Source organism: Maylandia zebra, linkage group LG13 (assembly GCF_041146795.1).
Source record: "Maylandia zebra isolate NMK-2024a linkage group LG13, Mzebra_GT3a, whole genome shotgun sequence".
Lineage (NCBI taxonomy): Eukaryota > Metazoa > Chordata > Actinopteri > Cichliformes > Cichlidae > Maylandia > Maylandia zebra.
The window spans coordinates 9,019,686-9,043,129 of NC_135179.1; the positions used below are offsets into that span (position 1 = coordinate 9,019,686).

Here is a 23,444-nt window from a genome sequence, read left to right on the forward strand (position 1 = left end):
TACTTTTTCATCACTGTAGACTACTTTTTTTGCCACGTCTTCCTGATACTTGAGCATGCTCATCTGATATTTAAAATGAGCTGCAATCAACTGCCAAGAGCATTTTGTCAATATTGTACGGAAGCAACAGATGTATGCACCATTACCTGCAAATGCTGTATCAGTCTGTTGATTCTGGACTATTTAGGAGTTTAATCCACATTTATGTTCATACGTTGGTTATTTTTCAGAATTTGGTGAAAATAAAAGGAACACAATAGCCAGCTGCAGGGGAAGTTCTGGTGGTTTGGTGGTGAGGAGGGAATCCAGGCACAGTGTAATCATTGCTCACATGTCAATCCAGACTGATCAGTTCTGTCACTGCTTTTGGATGGAAACAGTTTTTTCTTCCCTGTGCGGAAAGCAGAAGCGGTCAGGACAGCTGCCCTTTTCCTGTCTTTGTTGTTAAATGACAGAAATATTTAGAATCTGTTTTCCATTTTAGTTATGTTTATTTGAAAATGGGTCATCCGAAATGAAATTTCTTCTGCTGAATGAAAACTCGATCACAGCTTTTTTTTTGTTTTGTTTTTTTAGGCTCAAACTGATTTCAAAACATTTTAAAATGTAGGAGTTGTGGTATTTTAAAATTATGCATGTCAGAGAAAACAGACATAAATGTTCAGTGACTAAAACATGTATTCCCAGCCGTAACTTCAGAAGATTTTTTTATTTGAGTTTGCTGAGGAGAAACCACATTTCTTTTTTCATTTGTTTAACCAATGTATCCACATGGTACTCATGTACATTTCCATAGAAGTTATAAAACCAAGATGCTTTTGCAAACTCGAGTTCAGAGATTGACACTTAAACTACACTAAAATATGTCTGTACACAGCTATAGATATTTATCTTGTCTAATGTGTCTTCTTTTGTACCCATATGTGATCACTAATAGTAAATAAAAGTACAGGAAAAATGAGCTGCAGTGAGTGCAAATGAGTCTTTATATTAGCATATAAGTGTCAATGGACACTTGCAGATAAGTGTTTCAGTAGAAATCACTGTAACCCATTACATTCCTGGGAACAGTTTAACTGTCATAAAAAATAGTTTTAAAGAAAACCAAACATTGCACAGTAAAGATTAATGATTAATTCTCACCCGAGAGGTGATGCTATATGAGGCTTTTTAGAACGGAGGCTTCGTAATTCACAGGTTCTGTCTGCATTTAGAAACTCAAGGACAAAGCAAGAAAAGTGCGAGGGAAGAGTAATTATTGGAGGCAGGTGTGGTATAATGTGTCATAAACAAATGAGGAAAAAGAGAGTGACGGAACAAAGGGTACAAAGATAGAAATGTCAAACATTAGCGTGTGCCAAGTCATCTGTTGTTGTCTTTTGATGGTTATGACACATGTGATAATTAACAAAAGCTTAGTGGAAGGCATTTACAACAAATCACGCTACCTTGATTCTTTGACAGTTTTCATGTGGGTTTAGAAAAACTTTTCCCAGAAAACAAGTTTGTCTCATTCTTTGAAAAACCTTGGTGGATTTTCTCTTTTTAAATTGCCTCCATTTACTATGAAGCCACAGTTAGTGCACAGTAGAGCAAGCTTTCACCATATCGCTGACATTTGTTGTTATGAGATGAATTTATGCTTTGAAAGCTTCTTTATTAGGATCCTTAGGGTCATACAGTATACAAAGGATCTTAGATGAGAGCTGACCGCTGACCTCCTCTTGAACTTCAGTAGAGATAACTTTGTTTAGAAGAGATGGCAGTAGGTTCACTAGAAACCGCTGCAGTCAATCAGTATGTTTAGTAATCTGATTCGCTGCTGCAGGGATGAACGAGTGCCCTGCTGCTGAACTGGAGTGCACACGTCTGACCTGTTATGCCAAATATTTGCTCTACATTTCATCTCAACATTTTCCTAACAAATGTGAAATTATTTTGAAGTCCAAGTCATAACGATCATTGGCATATTGACAATATGTCTTGTAAGCTAGTGGCTCTCAAACTGTGGGGTGGGCCCTCTTTTGGGGGCAAAGGGCCACTGCAGGGTACTATTGATGACCTGGGGGAGTTATGGAGTAAAACACAGTTGAATGAATAGAACTTTTGTAAGGAAATTACAATGTATCTATATTTAACTAAAGTTAACAATTATGTTGCGTGGGGCATAAACTTTTTTCACTGTTGGAAAGGTGTTACGCCAGAACCTGAAGGCATCACAGTCTAATGAAATCCACACTTTTTTAAAAAACAAACTTGATATTTATATACAGCCTACTGTAAATTGATGTTGTATCTAGTTGTTGCATATGTCTCTCCATGTTTTATCTTAATTAAACTGTGATAAGGAAAACATCAAATGCTTTAAAATGTAAAGGATGACAAAATAAAATTCAAGATTTATTCATATTTATGTGATGTTGGTTTAAGTATTGTTCTGATTTCACATTTTTACATTATATATGAAAAGTTTTATATTGCCGTATTTTTTATTTTGCAATTGCAATAAAACAAAGTAAAGGGATCTCTCAGAATTAATTCTGAAACACTTTGCAAAACACTTTGTTAAGAAATGAATTGGTTTGCTATTAACTGGGTGGCCATGTCAAAGAGGTAAGTGGAAAGCTGCAGCTTTTATCACCTTCATTGACATACGATATGAGTACTTCACAGTGGTTTTGTGGTGAATGTTACAGCTGCATTTTGTAGTGACCATGTGTTTACTGCTGCCTGGGAGATAAAGAACAGCCACAAGCCAACACTGGCCGTGGTTAGGGTTTTTCTATTCTAGCAGCCACTGTGGCAAGAAACTGGCTATCATCTGGAGGAACGGCTGTACAAGAAAAGATTTTTAAAAAGTACAATTTGGCTGCAAAGCCTGAGAAAAACATCTGTATATTTGCTGTAATGCTGTTCAATACTGAACCCTATTTAGATTAAATTGATTACCCAACTGTTTCCTTTACCGTACACTGCATTTTATGCTATGGACACAATACTGTTTTATACAATTTAAAACAAAATATGTCAAGGGGACTGGAATTTCCCTTGATATGTGTATTATATGAATTAAATATCTCATAAAATGTACAAAAACAAACATGACTTCTAAAATTTCTGAAACGGTCCCTTTTAACCGATTTCCATATAAGAGTAAACTAGCTAGCAATCAGCTTTAAAGATATCAAGCTCAGACTGAAGACTATATTTTGATTTTAAAAACACTTTATAGCTTCCTTATAGCTGATGTTGTCTGTTTCTCTACTGGGGTTTCCTGGTTTATTACCACTAGGCTATGCTGTGCTCCCAGGCCTCTCTCTGCTCCGGCCTAAACTCACACCCATCCAGAAAAAGATGAGTCTTCACACCTCTTCTGCAGCCTTGCCTCACTCCTCCCTTCCTATCACTCTGTTTCCCCCCCTCCTGGTTTTATAGCTTAGCTCCAACACCCAGCTTTTTCCACTCGCCCTCTTCTCATCGTCATCCTTCATTTCTCTGCTTTGCCGCTCTCCTTTCTTCTCACTTTCCCTCCCTCCCTCTCTTTCTCCCTCTCTTAGGTGCTGATCAATTCACAGTCTCCCTGGGAGGTGTGAGAAAAGCCCCCGCTCATCCTCACCCATCCACCCGCAGCCACCCTTACCCCTCCAACCCTGAATGGATCACCTTTCAGATCATTCATCCCTGGATTTTTTTTTTTTTTTGGGTTACAGGGAGTGGGGAGTTCAAGTGATGATGATGATGCCGATGATACTCTTTTCCTCCTGTTCTTCAGTTTCTCCTGTCCTCCTTTTTCACTTCATCATGTCTCTTCCTCTCTCTGCAAAAGTGTCTGCGACACCATTAGCACACCTGAAATAATAGTGCCGGTGACAAATGCTGCTGGAAGGGCTGGTTGAGAGAGACGCTGAGAGGGAAAGACAGAAAGAGGGAGAGAGTTAAGGAGGTGTGTCTGTGTGTGATAGAGCGGTGAGCTCTCTATCTGCCTGTGGTGTTAATTCAGATTCCGCAGCCCTTCAGAGTAAAAGTGGAGCTGCTGACCTGGTGACCAATGGCACAATGTGAAAATTGACGGGCAGCATTACAGGAACCTGTTCTCTCTGTGTTTGCGCACTTGAACGCACATGTTTAGAGGTTTATATGCCATATGTAACAGTGCATCTATTTTCACACACTTCTCACTGTATAGGAAAACAGCTGTTTATCACATTATGTATCCATAAGTGTTATGCAGTTTGAGTGTGAGATCCAAGGTGCTGTTGTGTCAGTTCTTGATCAGTCATTTGCAGTTGTTTATCATTAATCCACATGCTAATATTAATTATGCATTGCCATCAACGCAATTCATAGAGAAAGCAGTAGCAGTTCCCTTAGTGTTGAAATTTGATGAAGCTTTGAATATCTTTCTACATTTTGAAAATTAGAATCTTACACCTAGTAACATCTTGATGTAGACGGTTTATTAAAAAACACAGCTGAGTGATTTCTGCACAACATTTTATCTAAGGTTTGAATACTGAAAGTGTTGATTTGTTATGTTTAAGACTTTATTTGAAAAGTGTTTCTCTTAAAATGTTACCTGTGACACTTTGACAATAAATGAGCAGATCTGGTTCATGTAATATCAACATTTCTAATCCACCTTAAAATAAAACAACCACTCTATAATCAGTGACAACGCACCAAAATCCTTCTCACACCGTTATATATTTTATTAACATATTAAGTTATTCACATAAATAATGACAAGAAATATGACAAGTCACTTCTTTATAGAGTCAAACAATTTTATTCTGCCTTTAGTCCAACGTTTGGACCATAAAATGCTCACAGTGCAACAGAAGAACGCGTGAAATTTAATAGAGCCTTTACGCTGCGCGACTTTAGTATGTTATTTGAATGATCTGGTCAGGAATCTTCCCGTCCTTCTGCATCACATGTAATTTCCAACAACTCCGGTAGAAGGCGCAAATGATTAAGCATTAATGTGTGTGAGAGGCGAGAGCAGCTGAGATTAACATTTGGGCCAAAGCGCAGGATCCAGCAGGAGTGAATACTCCCTGAGCTGATTTCATGAAATTAATATTGCGAATCGTTTAAATACTGTGATCATACCAAAGTCAAGCTTATATCATTACCTAAGCCAAAGTATTTACCAAGATGTTTGGGCACCTTAATTATACTGCAAACATATTAGTGTCACTCTAGAAAGAAAAGCACCAAGCTTTCACATAAATCACAGCCCAAACACGCTTACAATGATTAAAACGAACTGTAGACCATATAAAAACAAATGCTGCACTTTCATATATGATCAGTATTTTATAAACGATGCTAGATAATGTGTGTATAATAAATTAGCCTTTTTATAATGAGTCATACCTGCATGTTACATCATATTATTTCTTGTTGCACTAACGTTTTAATCAGATATAAGCAAAATAAATGATTTACTTGTATAAAAAAATGAGTGCCCTTTTCTGACTGAATAGTTTCTAACTGGAGCTCACAGAACCTAATTGCGCCCTAATGTATCCTGTTGGGTTTTCTGACAGGCGTTAATAAACTAGTAGTTGCATAAAATTAGATAAACTGTGAAAACTTTGCAGCAGGTCTGTCTGTGTTCTGAAGCAGTGACACAAAGCAGAGAGGCTCAATGGCCTTTTTGCAGATCCCAACATGTTTAGGCGCAAAGCTGCGGAGCTGCAAAAAGTTTGACCTCAGTTTGACTCCGCATGCTGCCAGTTGCTCCTTGTTTTTTCAAACAGCTACAGACAAGCAGTGATACAAGGGATCACCAAGAGCCAAGCGATGATTCATATCTCTGACCTGGAGGGGTTTAGTTTGTTATTTATTAGGCTAAGATTCAAATTAGTCATTTTTCTCTCTTTACATATTTACATAAAAAGCGAAAAATAATCGCGATTAACTTGACATAGTTTGGAATAAACACTTTGGATACTCCTTCTCTGCATTTTGAGTTTTAACCGAATTAAGTATAGCGTGTGTTTGTAGTGCATAAGGTGTGCAGTTTCTCTTTGTGTTCACTCTGCACGAGTCAAGACGCAGAGGCCGTCTAACAACGCTTTCATTTGTTTCCGCAGTCAAACATGCTGTCAATTTGCATTCAGTGGTTTGAAAGTAATACCTGCTGATTTTATTGAAACGACTCAAAGCATTATCGTCATCGCAAAGCGGATTAAACAGAAGTGACGGTATTTGCCCCCCTGCTCTCTTTCAGGATACCAAAATGCGCTGACCCTAACGAAGGAACAGCTCCGAGAGAGAAAGTGGAGCTCCAGTTTGCTTTTATGGATGCTAATTGTCGTAGCTTAATTGCTTTATAATGCTATAGTTTTTTTTAAGTGAACAAGTGCTAATGTGACCCCCTTTCATGTTGATTTAACCTTACTTCTTCCCAATGACTCGCGAAAATTCAGTGTAGGTGAGCTGCATTATAATCTTTTGTATTCCAATAAATATAAATTTAGCTGAAAGCTGATTTTAACCGCAACATCCTCTTTAATTAGTAATAACTGAACGTGAATATTCATGTGGCATTCTTACAACTAATTATTTGCTTTGCCGTAAAATGAAGAAGAAAATGCGAAAATGAGAACTTATACTCACCATTAAATAAATAAATCAGCAAAGTGGACGAAAACAAGTCAGCACAGTTTATTATTTGATCCCGTGTTCTGTGCGTAAAGGTCCGTGCCTTCTGGCTTCCCTGTGTCCGTGCCTCGAAGCCTCAGCGGCCAGACTGCGGGAGCCTTTGATAGTCATTTCATGCCTGTAAAACTGTCCCATCGGATCCTAACGCTCGGGTTTTACCACAGGAATCACCGCTGAATGTGTGAAGCCGCATTATCGTATTATGACACCGTTTCTGGCATCGGGGCAGATGATCGATGACTGGACGCACTGCACGGGGAAAAAAGAAGAGGGGTGAAAAAACTTAAAGCAGGCTGTCACAGACCAGCAACACCTTAACGCCTCATGAGCATAATCAGGAGATAAAATGGATCTTTTAGACACTCTCCATTCACGTGTGATGGGCTGAAAAATAAATGAAAAAGTTGTGTCGGTCATCGTCATGTGACAAAGAGTGACAAAATCTGCAAATATCCTTTTGTAACTTCAGGGGGAAAAAACTAATAGCTTATCTCTTAAAACTAATCATGTCCACCTTAATCCGTTTTTATTATATTTCTTCATATGCCACGGAATATCTCATTAATATTTATGTAGAAATAGGTAATCAAAGTTCATTTTTAATTAAAAAATATCAGCTAAATTAAATAAGATTTGTAGTTCTTCTCCTCCCGGTGAGGAATCATATATAATAAGATAAAATAGAAAATTCAAACAATTTGGTTAATTTATACCCAGACATTATTCAGTGGTATCATTACTTTTCTGAAATTCCTCAAGAATCCAAGTTCCCTTTCATATATTAAAGCTCATAAATATTTGACCAAACTTTTATAATCTCTGTACGGCAAATCGTGAAACTCAAGTGAACGCTTCATTATAAAAAAGACAAAAGTTAAATTAATAAGGATTCCGAGAGGAGAGACATTATCATATCTTAGGAGTAGTTCTGTTTGGTTAGGGAAAGTTAAGTGAAAGTGTAAGTGCGTTTAGAGGGACGTAATTAAGTTGGAGATGTGAAAATTTGTGTGTTTGGTAGGGGGGTAAATGGAAAGGTAGAGAGGAAAGGGGGTGTCTTGGTCAGATATTTTGAGTTTTGGCTAAATTGCGCACTGTATAAGCTGACAGAAGCGTAAAGTGTGTGTTATGTATCCGCGGCCGACGTTTTGTTTTGCACCTCCTCGCCAATGTGGCCTAAAACCGATCAATCAGCTCGGGATCGATCATGTGGGGAGCCAATAGGGGGCTCCCATCTCTTTGCCTCCCTGCCATTGGACAGCCCGGGCTGACTGGAGCGACCCATTCGGCACTACTGTGGGGGAGAAAAGTGGATAACGTTTACTGTTATTTAGACATAAAAGATGCTTTGACGACGACTTTAATGTTTTATATACTTATTTCAGTATCCCCTTTTCTCATGACGACTCTCATCAACATCCGGAGTAATTAAGCTGCTTTCGTTTGAAAAGCAACCAACTTTTAAAATAAGTATAAATGTTCCAAATGACGTGTTTAAAGTTGCTTTGTTGTTCTTTCTATTTAGACTGGACAATTTCTCCAAGGTTTTTATATGTTGTTTGCTTCTAGTCTTTCAGTTATAAAATCAAACACGGGAAGCAAATCGACTGCACAGAAGTCGAGCTGCAAGGCCGAAAACCTGCAAAACTGGATGTTTGGCTGCAGTGGATTTCATGCATAAAGAATGATGACAGCCTCTCAGAGGCTTCGGTTGACTGCAACATTACTGGGATGAGCTCGACTTATTTTATTCTACAGCTCATTTTCTTTCATTATAAAAATATTATTAACTTACAGGCTCTTAATAACGTACCTGAGAACAGCTCACTTCAGAGTAGAAAGTTGGTTCAGTAACTCGTTTACAAACTATAAGAAGAGAAGTGGACGTGTCAGTCCCGAATTCACGTGTTTTCCAGACTGCAGAATAAAGTCAGTTTGTGAGGATGAGACATGAAGTCGAAGTCATAGATGAATATTCTGTGTTTAGTGTTGTTCCAGCTCGCAGTGCGGCTGGCTGGCTGGGCTCACAGGGTCCTCCCACCCCCCCTCCTCTCCGCACGACTTGCTGCAGCCCGGTGCGTTGTGTAAGAGACGCGACCTGTTATGGCCACCACTACTTCCGGGTTTCGGCAGTCTGGTCCAGATCCTCCGCTCCTCCTCAGCTCAACACACACATCCATTGTACACAAACGGGCAGGCGGCTCACGCATACACACGCACTCACACACATGCAGACGCATACACGCGCACAGCATCGATCGTGGCTCCTTTAAGAAAGCCTAAGCCAGAATTATCACCCCACCTCCTCTTGATCTCCTCTAGACGCTTTTGCATAAGAAAATCAAGCCGGGAGCCGAGAGTGATCAAAGAAAACGAGGGGAGAGCTGCTTCATTTTTTAACTGTGATTGTGACCATTAACATTTAGGTGGTGCCGATCCCGTGGAGACGCACGTCGGACCATCATTCATCCGGTACTTTTGACAAGCCCTCGCGTTTTGACTGACAGGCGGAGTGGCAAAAAGCCATGAGAGTCGCCAGTTTTGTTTGAGGGGCTTTTTTATTTTCATCCTGGTTTTGGAAAAGGAGCCCGGTGCTGCTGCCCCGAGGATAGCCGAGGACCTATTTGCCGCGCCTGGGCTAAACTTGCACAGAAAGCGGGAGCTGGCTTCATCGTTCCGTGGAAAAAAAGAAAAGGCAAACGGGATTTTGGCTGAAACATCTTCTCATTTATTTGGATTTTCTTTCTTTATTTCGTCTCCACCCTGGCCGCAGAGGGGATTTACCTAAAGTGAAAGGACGATCAGGGAGTGAGGAGGGTTATGGCGCAACGGGTACGTAGGGCAATCCCCCCTAAAAAGTTTCTCCAAGTCTGCTGCGCTTGAATGCTATGCTGCGCTGTAACGTGGCTTAATGACACACGGACACACATTCGCGGCGAAAGTTTCTGTCGTCTTTCTGACACACGGAGGGACGGTTTCATGTTTGGCGTGTTTTTGGCCCGGTATTACGCACGGTCGCTCTCGTTTGTCCCACAAACCGGCCCAGTGAGAGACACTGGGAGCGTGATCATATCTCACATTGGCTGTGTTTTTTAGATTAGTTATGACAGGCCAGTTACTGGAAGCAAAATGGGGGAGGGCATGGAGGCAAAACAAATCTCTACTTTTCTCTGTTGACTGCTCCATCAAGCTTACTTATCGAGTATTTACGATCAAAATAAAAATTCCGTCGGTTGTTCGTCAATCGACGGCACGTCGTAGAATGTGTTTAAATATGCAAAAAATAAGCCTCGAGCAAGTAAGGCACTTTTTCCCTAATAACGAGGTGATGACAAACGCTCTGATTCGCACAATCCAGGGACTTCTTTTCTTTAGAGCAGCAGCTGAATCTTCACACGGATAATAAACAGCGTAAAAGCGGGGATGTTAGGGACACTGGACACATTTAGCTGCAGAATTTGGCACTGGGGCTACACCACGCTGGGGTTTGCACCTCTTTGCCTTTAGGCTCGACATGCTCAGCCTTAAGTGATAATGCATTTTACTCTTCCACCGGCACTTGTTTGTCACGTCTAAAAGAACGTCATTAATATTTCAAGCATATTTTCTTGTATATGAAAAAGCAAACCTCAAATAAGTTGCTTAATTTGACCTTTCTCAGACCAGAAGCAACATTTCTGAGTAGTTACAAACCAAAACGTAAAGGCTGGGTGGTAAATTCACTCAAAAGCGACGCATGAAAAAAGTTTGAATATTCACCTTCGGTTAACAACATGAAAAACAGCACGCGACTTGTGTTGTTTAGTTTTGTTTGCACTAATCATAGCGTGCTTGATAAGTAAGAACATGCTGCACAGTTACGAGCCTTTAAAATGAGAAACGCCGCAATTAACAACTTTAAGACTTTTGTTGTTGTACACTGTGACAACACAGGACTCCGGGTTTATGGTGTTAAAGCCCAACAACCGCCTGGTTAATGGCGATAATAATAACCGAGCCGTGTTGCTACAGTTTTTGTACTCCCAGTAATTTCGAACATATTGAATAATTCATATGTGTTTTTCCTCCGGGCTTCAAGGGTCACTGGGAATGAGACGAGAACAAAAACTAGCTTGCACTTCAGAATTATCAGTGCAGTTTTCTTACTGGAGACAACTCAGTTTTAGACTCAAGTCTTTAAAACTTTCTCTGATTATAAAATCAAAAACACAGACGTGAATTTGTCTCTCTTTTGCTTTACATTTGTTTGTTTTTCTCCCCTCCTCAATTTTTAAGAACATTTATTTTTAAAAGGGCAGCTAAGCGTATGTGTACCTGAAAATTTTGGATTTTTTTTAAAAACACGTTCTTAATTTTGTAAAATTAATTAAATTATTTCTTCAGTTTGACCGAACTTTTTCTTAGAAGAAAAAACAACAACACTACAAGTGTTACTTCGCCTGCTACTCACTTTTACACTTCGCTGTTTTTACACTAAAGTTTTAATCAGTCTAATATAGTCTTGTACGTCTATATTCACTGTTGACCCGGGTGTTTGTTGTGTGCAGTACGAAGACTTGCCCCACTACGGGATGGACGGTGTGGGCATCCCGACCACCATGTACGGAGACCCGCACGGCGCCCGGTCCATGCAGGCGGTTCACCTCAACCACGGTCCCCAGATGCACACTCACCAGTACCCGCACACCGCCCACACCAACACCATGCCTCCTAGTATGGGCTCCTCCGTTAACGACGCTCTCAAGAGAGATAAAGACGCTATATACGGGTAGGTGCACGCCTTCGTTCCGTGGGGAAACTCACTCTGTCGGGCAGGCGTGTATCCAGGCCTGGAGGGGCCAGCTGGGGTGGGCAAGTGGGTGCAAAATCAGCCTCGTACAAAAGAAAACACAGGCTCGATGCCAGGGACAGCAATCTGTCCCGGTGAAGAGTTTAAGACACACTGGAACCCAAACTGATGCAGAGGCGCTGGGGAGGAGAGAGGCTAAGCGGGCTTCTCCTGCTCTTTTATTTTTTGGCATAATTTGGAGTGTTGTACTTTTCAGTCCAGTCATGTCTGTTGCGTGTTTCTATTGGGTGAAAGATATAGCAATATCTTTTGTACTTGGAAGACTCGCCAATCTCCCGTTGTTCCAATTATTTTTTGACTTGAATATTTCTGAAACAAGCTCACCTATACGCAGAGCCTTTTCCACCCCCAAGTTTTCCCGCTTATATTCCATTTAAAGCTCTGCCGTTTATTATAAGTAAAAAAAGTGCAAATAAAAATAGATTCTGCTTTTTAACATTTTGAATTAATTGTATTAATTTGCAAAGCTTCAGCAAATTAAAAAAAACTGTTCAAAGAAAATCATTTATTAATTTACGTGAGTTTATTAAAATCTAAGAAGAGCGTTTTCAGGCCAGTTGCAGTTTTACCACCTTTTGCCACAGTGGCACAACTTCAGGTAGCGCGTTCACCTCCGCATTACCAGGCTGCACATATTTATTCTAAGGACTTGAGCAATAAATAATAAATGTGTGCACATTTAACCGTCGAGTTTTTTTTCTTTCTTTTTCTTTGCCAAACAAACACACGCCTGTGATGCAAACGGAGACCTGTGCAAGAAATTGTTTGACAGACTCTAAAGCTTTTATGCTATTAGGCGCGCCTAGATTTAATCACAAAAGTCTGTCCGCTGTTTGAAGCCTTTCTCCGAGCCTCTGCATAATATAATAGCATGGGCTGCAGCAGCAGTCCCCATGGGTGAGTTGTTGAAGAGTACCATGGCTGGCTAAATCTAGCCTGGAGTAGTCTTGACCCCGGCGCTGTTCTCTCTGGTGACATTTGCTATTGTGTGTGTTCCCAGGCACCCCCTGTTCCCCTTGCTTGCACTGATTTTTGAGAAATGTGAATTAGCGACTTGCACCCCCAGAGAGCCCGGGGTGGCGGGAGGAGACGTTTGTTCATCGGAATCTTTCAATGAAGACATAGCAGTGTTTGCAAAACAGGTCAGGAAACTTTGACTCTTCTTAATCTGCATGCTCGAGCAGCGTGAGCTCTCACCTGACAGTCCGAAATGTGCAATTCTGGCTTTTGTGCTTACACTTAATTCTGCACTGAAATGAATTAAAGAGACATCTACCATTCAAATTAACGCGATTTTTACAATGTTCTAATTTCATATTGTGCACTGTCTTTGCGAAGAAGTAACTAGTGTTCCGTTTAATGCGTGTATGTGAATTTAATATTACATTATATGTTAAAAATATCAGTGTGACGTTTTCTATTCATATATTTTATAAAGAAATGTTTTGGGTTTTAGATTCGGGCAGAAAAACCTTTATTTTCATCGAATCCAGAATTGGATAATCTGGTAAGCTCTATATTTTATTATTGCACAAATGACATTTTCTGCATTTTCGTACTGCATTTTTGAATATGTCAGCTGTTGTTTGGATGTGGCGGGCTTTTCATCTGTGTCAGGCAGCCACGTGGTGCTGAAAAGTTAAAGCAGGATTGCAGCTGATATCCCTTTTTTTTGGGCTGTTTGATATCATGATGGCCCCCGGTTGTATCTGCAGATGAAGGGCTGCTGTCAGACAGCTGTCACACACCTTTGAACCCTGCCTGGAAACTTATTCTATTCAGTCTTTCCACTTTGTTCAGTTTGATACTTTAAATGTAATGTTAGAGTAACGCTTCCCCTCGACTAGTTGGTGACTAATAGATCTCTGACTCTGAGGCTTATTGCAGCTTCAGTCTGTACTGTACGCCTGCTCTCCATATTGCAATAACATCCAAGTTTAATATCAGTTCCACATAAAATCCATTCACATGAATATTTTCCTCATCTACAGTTACTTGTATTGAGAAAAACGCGTCTGTTTAATATCAAGAGATGTGAACAGCTCATTTTTTATTGTTATTTTAATTTTTCAGATGATTCAAGCCATTCAAGTTTTACGATTTCATCTTCTGGAGCTGGAGAAGGTAATATTCTCTCGCCATTTCTGTCCACTGTGCCACTTCAGACCTATGGGCTGTATTTGCATAAATGTATTTTTGCTAGTCGGTTATAATTAGCGTCAAAATCAATCATGGGGCCATTTCTCTTCCGCGTTTAATCACGACGCAAGCTGTTACAACTGGAACAGATATCTCTGTGCCCAGTCTCTCCCATGTTTTAATGAAGTTTAATGCTGGCAGAAATTGCGTGCAAGGTGAAACATATAGGCGAATTTTGCGGGTTTAAAAAAAATGATTCTTTGTGGAGGGCAAAAGGCCCCAGGCAACCATCTGTGGATAGAGGCAGTAGTGGGTGTAAAACTCTGATTTGTCTTCGTTTCAGATGGACTGCGATAGCCTCTAAAGCCAACTTTAGCCTAAACGTTGACATTCTCAAACATAATCAAAACTGTTAAAAAGTTTTCGTTTTTAAACTTATCTCCGTGCATGCACTTCTTTCCCTACAGATCTTGCTTCTCTACGGAAAGCTATATATTCTGTACATATAAACTCAGTAGCCTAAATAAAGTTTGAAGTAGCATTTTTTGCGCATGCGTTTATCCTTTTTCTGTTTGTTTCTCAAGCAGTCGGATGCGTCACATTGGCAGTGATAATATAATAAGTTGATGAAATTAAACAGTTTACCTTAAATGTCAGTCAAGCGGGTCACCCTCCTCTAATGGCCACAACCCAGGGCACTGATGATGAATTTAACACGGGTGTTGAGTGCGTTGTAGCCTCAGAGCCCTCTTGTCACTGTCAATTTTCGACGATATCTCTATTTTGAGAGGAGAAAAAAAATGAAGTTGACTATTCCATGCAGGACAGTCCACTGCCACAAAAGGCGCGGGAACCTTACCCTGAATCCAAAGTGATCTTTCAGTTTTTACAGACGAAAGAAAATTAACAATAAGTTAATATAAACCCGTAAACATAAGTTTAAAAGAAAGTTTATATATACGTCTATAACGTTTAAATACAGATTCACAAATGTAATTTTTAGCTGTGTCAAAATGCACAAAAAGTCTTCGGGGCACTTTTGCGCTTCGAATCGGTGTCGTGGTTGCGCATGGCACTGTCGTGTAGTTTGGGTGAGTGTGTAACACCTCTGCCTTCTTTCTCCCTTTAGGTGCACGAGCTGTGTGATAATTTCTGTCACCGGTACATCAGCTGCTTGAAAGGCAAGATGCCCATCGACTTGGTCATAGACGACAGGGAGGGCGGTTCCAAATCAGACAGCGAGGAAATCACGAGATCGGTGGCCCTTGATCAGGTACATCTCTCCATCTGCGCGTGTGTGTGCGTGTGTGTGCGCACGCGCGCGTTCTCCCTGCTGGCCATTTAGCTATTCTGGGTCACTACTGTGCTGCGCTGCTATTTGCATATGATTAAAGACGGTTTCCATTCCATCCTTCGGAATGAAAAAAGAAAAGAAAAATCGGAATAATGTTGCTATTATTGGCCCATTAAGACTTGAACCCGGAACCGACCTGGGAAGATTAGCTTGAAAAAGCATCGCCATAAACTTGACCTGTTCCATGTCGATTTTAATTTAGTTCCTCTCTCCATTTCTCCCGCTCTTCTCTCTTTCTCTTTTTGAACCTAAAGCCTTATCAGCTCCTCTCTGTTTTGCAGCCCAGAAGAGAGCAGCAGCAGCATGGGCTGCACACTGTGGTTTAGATGCCTTGGTTTCTCCACTGTAGCTAGAGTTCACGGTTCATTTCGCGTCTTGTCAGTATTTTTCCTTAGACATGAGTGCACACTGCTTATCGAGACCCCTCCTCTCCCCCTCTTTTGTTTCGCTCAGAGCGCACAGATTCAGCGCCAATAAGACGGTTTATTTTCGAAAGCTATAGAAGCAGGGGGCATTAAAGGTAGATTAAGAAGTGTTTCCTTTTGTGCAGATATCAGAGATAACCACAGCCTTCATTATGTGCTTCACTGACTGTTTGCACTCCGGGGACATTGTAGTGTGCGCACAGGCATGACCCTAATGGTCCTTACACTGCCGTTAAATAATGATAACAGCAACCGATCATTATAACTATGCAAATCTGGACTTGCGGCCATTAATAGCTCACGCCCTGTATGCAGGAAAGCGGGCTGCATGCACGTTTCGCTAAGTTATACCAGAGTTTTAAGAAATTACTTCGGAGTGTGGCGGCAATAACCTATAGACAGCGCGGGGGAGGGGGAATCAAGTGTCCAAATTAAAGGGATTAGTTGGATAGTCCGACATAAAAAGTAATGAAGCGATTAGGCTAAATAATTTAAATCCGCGGACTTCCATATGGTTGAGTGGCTGGTCTCAGAAGAGAGAGACAGCCAGCGGCTTTTATGTTCTGTGCTGAATGGGAGGACTGGGAGCCGATTGGGGCCCAACTGGGAAGAGCCTCACTCTGCTGCGCATGCACTACTCCATCCCTGGCCCTTATGTCTGATTATGGAAATGAGAAAGATCACCCAGAAGATAATACTTCATTTAATCCAGGAACAGAATTAAATAACACAGACACCACTTGTGCTTTTAAGTGTCTCTTTAAACAGCCTGTTGTATTCTCTCAGGGATTCAGTTGTCAAATTTTTTATAGATAGGTCAGAACATGGAATGAAGCCTTATGGTATATAGATATTGAAATAGTGTGTTAAAACCCTTGGGATTCTAGGTATATGAAGAAAATGATGTTGTGCTTGCGGCACTGATGCAGATCTTTAATTGACTGTAAGATGAAGACGTGGCCTATTTTAATATAATGACGGTTGCCTACATATAGCCAATTCAGGCCAAAACCATACAAGCTTATGTTTACACTGAAAGAATCGTAAAAAATGACCTACAGGCACAGTTTGTATTAAAACACAGAGCAAACTTTTTTGACAGATTTGTAATACTGAGGGATGGGCTGATGTTCTGGTAGGATGGCCTAATGTGGAGACTGTCCACAAGAGCAGTCTGTGTGTAAATGAGCATATCCAAACAGGCAGAGGGTGCATGCCTCTCACCGCTGAATACTTACATTGTCAATCCAATGGCACTGCACTTCATGACTTACTTGTGGCAGAATATATATTTTTTAAAATTTTTTATGGGCTATTTTTGTGTGGCATCTTATCTGCAGTTGTTAGGTGGTGACATCCTTAACGGATTTGCATTGTGTGTGCATTATCTCTTTCCATATGTATTTTTAATATATGCCCTCGGGCATAAAGTTGAAGTGGACTGGAAAAAAATGCTGAGAATTTGCACAAAAGAACAATGTTAACAAGATGGAGAAAGCAGGCTCATTTATTCATAAACCAATTTATTCCAGTGAGGCGACTGTAGCAGAGGAAAAAAATGTCAGAGGAAAAAACTACTTTGAATTTATTAAACTCAACAATTCAACAACGCTGACTTTCTTGCTGCATTATGTACCCTTGCGTCATAACAGTGATTTTTCTGAATATTCTTTACATGTCTTTACATTTTTTTTTTCCTTTTTTTGTTTTCCTGCCTATGTGAGGAAATATGAAAGGACACCGAGCGCCTCTTTCAAAAGAAAGCAGAGCATAGCTGAGAGGTGAAAAAGTCAGAGGCTCTGCACTGGCTTGTGAATGCAGCCCAGCCAGTTTGGGCATACCCTCCTATGTTTGTGTGTGTCTTTCGGTGTGGGTGTGTGTGCGCAGGCACACGCTCTGTGCGTGTATATATATATGTGTGTATTTGTGCGTGTGCTGCTGTGTGCGCACGCGTGTGTGTGTGTGTGTTCAGACTGGCTTGATAAATGCAGCACCCCCCTCAGGTGCTATGTGAGTGGAGTGACTGGTTAGCACCAGTTGGACTTTCTTAACTCTTTCCTTGCTGGTCTCTGGAGAGCTTTCCACCACATTCACGTTGATTTCCTCCCTTTGAGCTGAATGTTTTTGCCCCATTAGATCTACTTTGAGCTAATCAGTATGCAGACATAAAAAACACAAGAAGTTAATTTCGTGCAGGCCTTTAATGTGATCGCGAATATTGCCGCGTCTGTCTCAATCTTCTTCTTGCTGTGAAAATATGGCAAGAGTTACTCTGCTGATTGTGTCCCTATTTGCCTGGCACACACATTCACCTCAGTCTAAAGAAGTGGGGAGGTATTTCTGCGCTGCTGTACGTCATTTACACATTTGCCTTTAATTGCACAGAGCGTATGGGGAGGGGTGTAGCAATTTGCTAATGAACTCTGAGGGCCCAGGCTTTCTGCTGTAGAGGACAACAGTACTAATAGTGATGAGGACTCACTACAAATCTCAAGAGCTCCTCTACTTGATTGAGCTATGCAGGCTGAAGTGGGACTGGAAATAATTGAAATTTCCTTTTAAAAATATTTACTGCCTGACTTTTTCTTTGATTATGAATGCTGAGTCTTTTCCTGAGAAGTTGAAATAATGTGAAAATAAGGTGAAATTGGCTGCAATCTGAAATAACATCTACAGTATACATTAGGGACCCGTTGCTGTTGTGCTTCTAACCTGCACAATCTTTTCTAAACAAACCCGGCTTGTTTGAGCTTTGTGTTGTGGTCACTGTGTAAGAATTTGCTCCTGATAGCGCTATCGCGGTATCTTTTTCCCAACAATTGGCACTGTTATGCCATACAAGTACGGGTTTCCAGGTCAGTGAGACCCAGCAGTGTTGGTTTAGGTAACTCTGGCGGTCAAAGAGTGACCCCTGCTCCCTCCCCACTCCTAGCTCAATGGAAACCATGACTGCCAGGGTCAGCCACTATTTTCCTAATCAGTACACCGCTATCGCTAATCTATCCGCTTCTCGTTGAAGTATGGATCGAGTTTCACCCGACTTAACAGGCGCACACACTCGCTCTGTTTTTTTCATCCCCCTCTCTCTCCTACAGTGGCACACTGCTGTTCTTAATACAAACTTTTGAATCATTGTAGTGATTGTTGGTAATAGCAGCTTTTGTAGTTGAATAGAAGAGAGGTTTGACCCCCACTCACCCCTTCTCTCCTCTACTCCCCCTTTGCCTAAACTCCCCCTTTTCTTCCATTCGGTAGTGAATGCAGGGCGGCTGTTGGGGATTCAACAAGTGATACAAAGAGGTGACCACGTGACTTGTGTGTTTCTTAGCCTCTTTATAATTGTGGTGGAATAACAAGTAGGGGTGATTATGATTGAGCAACTCAAGACTGAAGTAACTTCAAAGAACTAGAATGTCAGGAGCCTCTCTCATGCCTTCATAATTTTTTTCACACATCTAAAGTGCATATGTTTTTTTTTTTTGGTGTTATGGCCTTTTTTTGTTAAAGTTGATTTATGAGTTGTTTTTAAAACTAGTGCTTAGTGCGGCCTCACTGTGTCACAGACACACTATGATAGTCAGAATTTCCCAGTTACAAATAAAGTTTTTGGTTTGTGTCTGCTGTTACTTATGATGGGCGGCCATGTCTGTCCCTGAGGCCTGCTGTGGTTTCTTTGGCTAAGTAAACAATAACCTGGCTTAACACATGTGTACTTAGCTAATGGAAAGTTCCTCTCCCCCTTAACCCCCTGCAAGCCTCTGACAATGGCCACCATCACAAACAACCCGTCTCCAAGGAATCCACCGAGAACATCCCAGCGCAGTGGCTCCAAGTCAGGCTAGGCTAACGAAGAAACCACAGCAAAACGTGTCGTTAACTAATAATGCCCACCTTTCCATTGCTTTGTTTGGGGTTCGATGGCGTGGAGAGGGGAAAGCACTTGAGCTAATGTTTTTGTTTGGATTTCAGCTCATAGAGGGTAACCAAGGAGTCTATAGTAAGAGCTGCAGTAGAAGAGGCCACAGAGGAAGGGAAATCAGTTTGTCAGTTTCCACGAGTGTCATCTAAATGGACTTTGAAAGCTCTGGTAATTATCTTAAACATGTAATTATCTTTGGTTGTCTCTATGAGGTTAACCCACCGGTTTTAAAAAGCCGTTTGAAGAGTACCTGACGGCTATTGAGTGTAGCATACTTTACTTACTCAAGAGACCAAATCCAGTTTTCTCCCTCACCCCCTTTAGCAATTATAAGGTTATTTCTTCTTTCTTTGTCTATTGTGAAGAGTTAGGGAGGAAGGGGGAGTGTTGAACAGAATGGGAGGGAGTGAGGGGTCTTTTCTCTCTACACCCCCCCCCTTTTTTTTTTTTCCACACGCATACCATTATCAGCCCCTCTTTTCATTTTGGAAGCAGTAATATTGCAACAAGGGGAGGAGAGGGGTGGAGAGAGCACAGAAAACCGAAGTAGTCGGGCAAGCACTTGCCTGGCAGGTTATCAGAGAGGCAGGTCCTGCTTTATCTAGTTACAGTGAAAAGCAAAGTAAACAAGAGTTTACAATAGCTGGCCTTTCAGCCCCTTTCACTTACAGCTTTCCCACCAGCATTCAGCTGAGTGGCAGAATGTGTCTGGAGTTATTGCATGCCATCTTGCTGCTGCAACACATGGCATTCTCGCCGGTTTCAACTTGAGAAAGCAGTGCTGTTGCAAAGGTCAAAAATGGTGTTAAAGAAAACTACCACAGAGAGTAGATGCACCAAAGAATTCTGGGGGATGGAGTAGCTCAACTGTCATCTTTGATTCAGATGTACCACCAGTGAAGAGTGTATGTGTGGGGGGTTACTTGGATATTTATGTCTGTGCCTGTAAGTATGCACATATGATTATTTCCGCACGCTCACTGGCACAGAGTGAAAAGTAAATATCCATATCATCACAAAAGATATTTCAGAGTGAAGAAAGGGAGAAGCGTAGGTGGGGGGGCAAAGCACAACAACCTTAACCGTTTTCTTTATTATTGCAAATGAATTGGCAAGGCAACATTTCTTGCATGAGTGCTTGTATGATATGGGGCCTGGCACAGCCAGAAAGGGAAGCCCCTCTTGCATCTAAGACACGGCACAATGAGAATGCATTGGATTGGAATGCCTCACCGATCATAGTGGAATCAGAATTTCCAGCAAGGAAAATCTTTTCATGGCGAATTAGGGTGGTGTAGGGAAGAAAAATGGTAATGAAAAAAAAAGGTATGCATGGCTCAAAAACAGGGTTCCCACAGCTTGGCGGCACCGATTTAAGAACTTTACCTAAAGATAGGCAGAATAGAATGTGGAAAATTGAATTTACTAAACAATTAAGCATTGAATTAATGTGCATCCTGCACAGGAGACGGTGGGTAAAGGGAAGAGTTAAAGAGAGGGGAACGGAGAGGTAGTGAGAGACTATGGCGGCTCATTAAGGGACAGAATAAATCAAGCGTGCTGCTATGTGTGCAGAAGGACAAGTTTCTCCTTCTTTCCACTACCTCAAGCTTTCTATTTATGCATCTATTCATCTTGAAAATTTACATACCCCATATTTTGAAGGTGAAGATCTTTATTGTGTGCCGTAGTCTTGCTGGCACAGGGTGTGTATTGTTTTGTTTCCCTGTGTCTTGCGGTCAAGGTGTGTGCTTTTGTTAAATAGAGGCTGTGGGTATGGCAGCGATGTGATGTGTTTGTATAAGGTAAATGAAAAGCGTGTTTGTGAGTGTGTGTGTGTGTGTGTGTGTGTGTGCACACAAACCAAGTGATCAAAAAAAATTTACTTGTGACTGGGTGTGTGTGCAAATGCACTGCATGACCTGTGCGCACTGCTACGAGTGTTTGTTGGTTGTGTGTTTTCAGCCGTGTGTGCAATAATTGTGTGTTAGATCAGTGCTAAGCCCTTTCCATCCAAGCGCGGCCTGCGATTATAAATAAACTCCTCATCCCCGCGGAGATGCCACCAGGTCCTGTCTCAGCCCCGCCCCGTTTCCCGTGGGGCCTCAGTGGCCACCTCCCAGCAGGCAAAGCGCTCTTTTGTTCAATTACAGCTAATGCAGTAGTTTGCCATTTCCGCCTCCACTTTCTAATTATATTTTCAAATGGAATTTGTTATAGAATTAACAAAAAAAGAACATGGGGGGGGGGGGGGGGGGAATATCCTTTTTGCAAGCTGAGGCTCTTGGGTTTTTAATACTTGCTGTTCGACATCCCTGGGGTACTGTACTATTCTTTTTCATTGCGCTCTGAATAAACAAGTTCTGCTCATATTTTAAATGCTTCACTTTTGAAAAAAAATGGCAAAAGCCGGAGTTAAGTTTTTTCTCGCTGAGCATGTGGTCTGGATTACCTCACTTCTGATGTTCTCTGGAGTTAACTTGGTCATGCACGGGTGTTTCATTTTTCAATGTTCTACGGTCGGCAAAAAAGAATTTGTAAGAGGTGGAGAAGGGATCTTTTTGGTATCTTATCCCTGTTAAAATCAGCGTTTATCTAACCAGTCGCCATCCTAGTCATGCCTTTGTGCAGTGACTCCCCTCTTTATTGCAAAGCCTCAAAGCCTAATTTGGAAAACAACAATTATATTGTCCATGTAAGCACTGGAATATAATTTCATAGCCCAGGAACATCAAAAGAGCTCTAACAGACCCCAAATGTGTTGAATTTGCTGACTTTTCTTTTCTTTTCTGTTATTCTATTCCTTCTATATTTTGTTTAAAACAAACCTGAGTCATGAATTAGTGTCTGCCTTTTTATAATGCTAAACTCAACTTGAAACCCTCTTGCTGCGGCAGAGCCAATTGTAGTGTCCCAATTGAAACCAGTTGTTCCCCAGTGTGCTCCTCTCGTCTCCTTCCTTGCTTCCTCCGTGTGGGTTTCTATCAGTCATTTCGTCGCAAAGCCCTAAAAGCGTGATGCAAACACCACATTGCCCCTTGATATCTCCTTCATTTGATTTCACCGAGCAAAGATAGGCTCATGCAGGCGGTAGAGGAGGCTCGATAAGTGTTTGTCTGCGTGTGTTTTGTTTGTTGCGTTGTTTTTTGTGATAGCAAACTGTGTGTGATAACACATTAGATTCCATTTCCTTCTATTCTGAAGTCTCTTTCTCTCCTGTCCTCAGCGCTAATGTTGCTTTTCAGAGGCACTCAGAGATAAGAAGTAACATCTGGTTTAGTTTCAATAGTATGCAGCAGCTTTGTATGGGGCAGGGTGAGATTTCTGTGTTTTCTTTGCAGGCTGTATGCAGAGTATATGTCTGTTTGTAAGCATCGGACCTGTATATATGGGAGAAAACTTGACTCCTCTATTTTTTGTCTGCCTGCATCTGTGGACAATATTGTGTGTGTGTGTGTGTGTGTGTGTGTGTGTGTGTGTGTGTGTGTGTGTGTGTGTGTGTGTGTGTGTGTGTGTGTGTGTGTGTGTGTGTGTGTGTGTGTGTGACACTTCGGTTTTTACTTCTTTCTGGGCCATTAGCTCTCTACCATCCAGTGTGCAGCTGACACTCATCTGGCCTAAGACACACGCACAAATAACTATATATAAATAAAACCCTGTCTCCTGAGTCTCTCTGTCTAGTCAGCTGCTTGTGTTTTGATGACACAAACTAGTAAGAGTAAAAGGAATCTTAGTCTGCTGTCAGTCAAGTTTATCTATTTAAAAAAAAAAACTTATAGAAAAAGGAATGCGTTTTTATACTTTTGCGTTGCTTAGACTTTTTCATTTCTTTAAAATCAGCCTTAGTTTGGTTTGTCATGCAATACTTTTGTTTCTATTTTTTTTTTTTTGCTCAACTGTGGGAAACTTTAGCTTATTTGATTATGTCCCAGTCTTGGCTCTGCTGCCTCAGATGAAGTTTAATTCAACATTAGTGGGACTGGTCATCCATTTTTCCCCCCTTTCCCTTTTGGACAAAAGGGAGGAATTATACTTATGTAGCAATACTTTGAGTTATTTACCTCGCGCTCTCTCTCTCCCTCTTTCTCC

At 41.2% G+C, this 23,444-nt stretch overlaps 1 protein-coding gene and 1 long non-coding RNA gene across 2 annotated transcripts in view; one reads left to right on the forward strand and one right to left on the reverse strand.

Moving 5' to 3' along the window:
• Nucleotides 1-638: 638 nt before the first annotated feature.
• On the reverse strand, nt 639-8,689 carry LOC105940950 (uncharacterized). The gene is made up of 3 exons (XR_001167611.3): nt 8,483-8,689; nt 6,628-6,921; nt 639-3,904 (listed from the first exon to the last, which is right to left on the reverse strand). It is a non-coding gene; the product is annotated as an uncharacterized LOC105940950 (long non-coding RNA).
• A 93-nt stretch (nt 8,690-8,782) lies between these two features.
• Nucleotides 8,783-23,444, forward strand: part of meis1b (Meis homeobox 1 b) — a 70,523-nt gene continuing 55,861 nt past the window's right edge. Inside the window, exons 1-6 of the mRNA XM_076891483.1 lie at nt 8,783-9,501; nt 11,217-11,437; nt 12,519-12,660; nt 12,975-13,025; nt 13,592-13,642; nt 14,787-14,930. Of these exons, the coding sequence (XP_076747598.1) occupies nt 9,490-9,501; nt 11,217-11,437; nt 12,519-12,660; nt 12,975-13,025; nt 13,592-13,642; nt 14,787-14,930 (621 nt within the window). The 5' untranslated portion in view covers nt 8,783-9,489. The remainder of the gene's footprint in view (nt 9,502-11,216; nt 11,438-12,518; nt 12,661-12,974; nt 13,026-13,591; nt 13,643-14,786; nt 14,931-23,444) is intronic.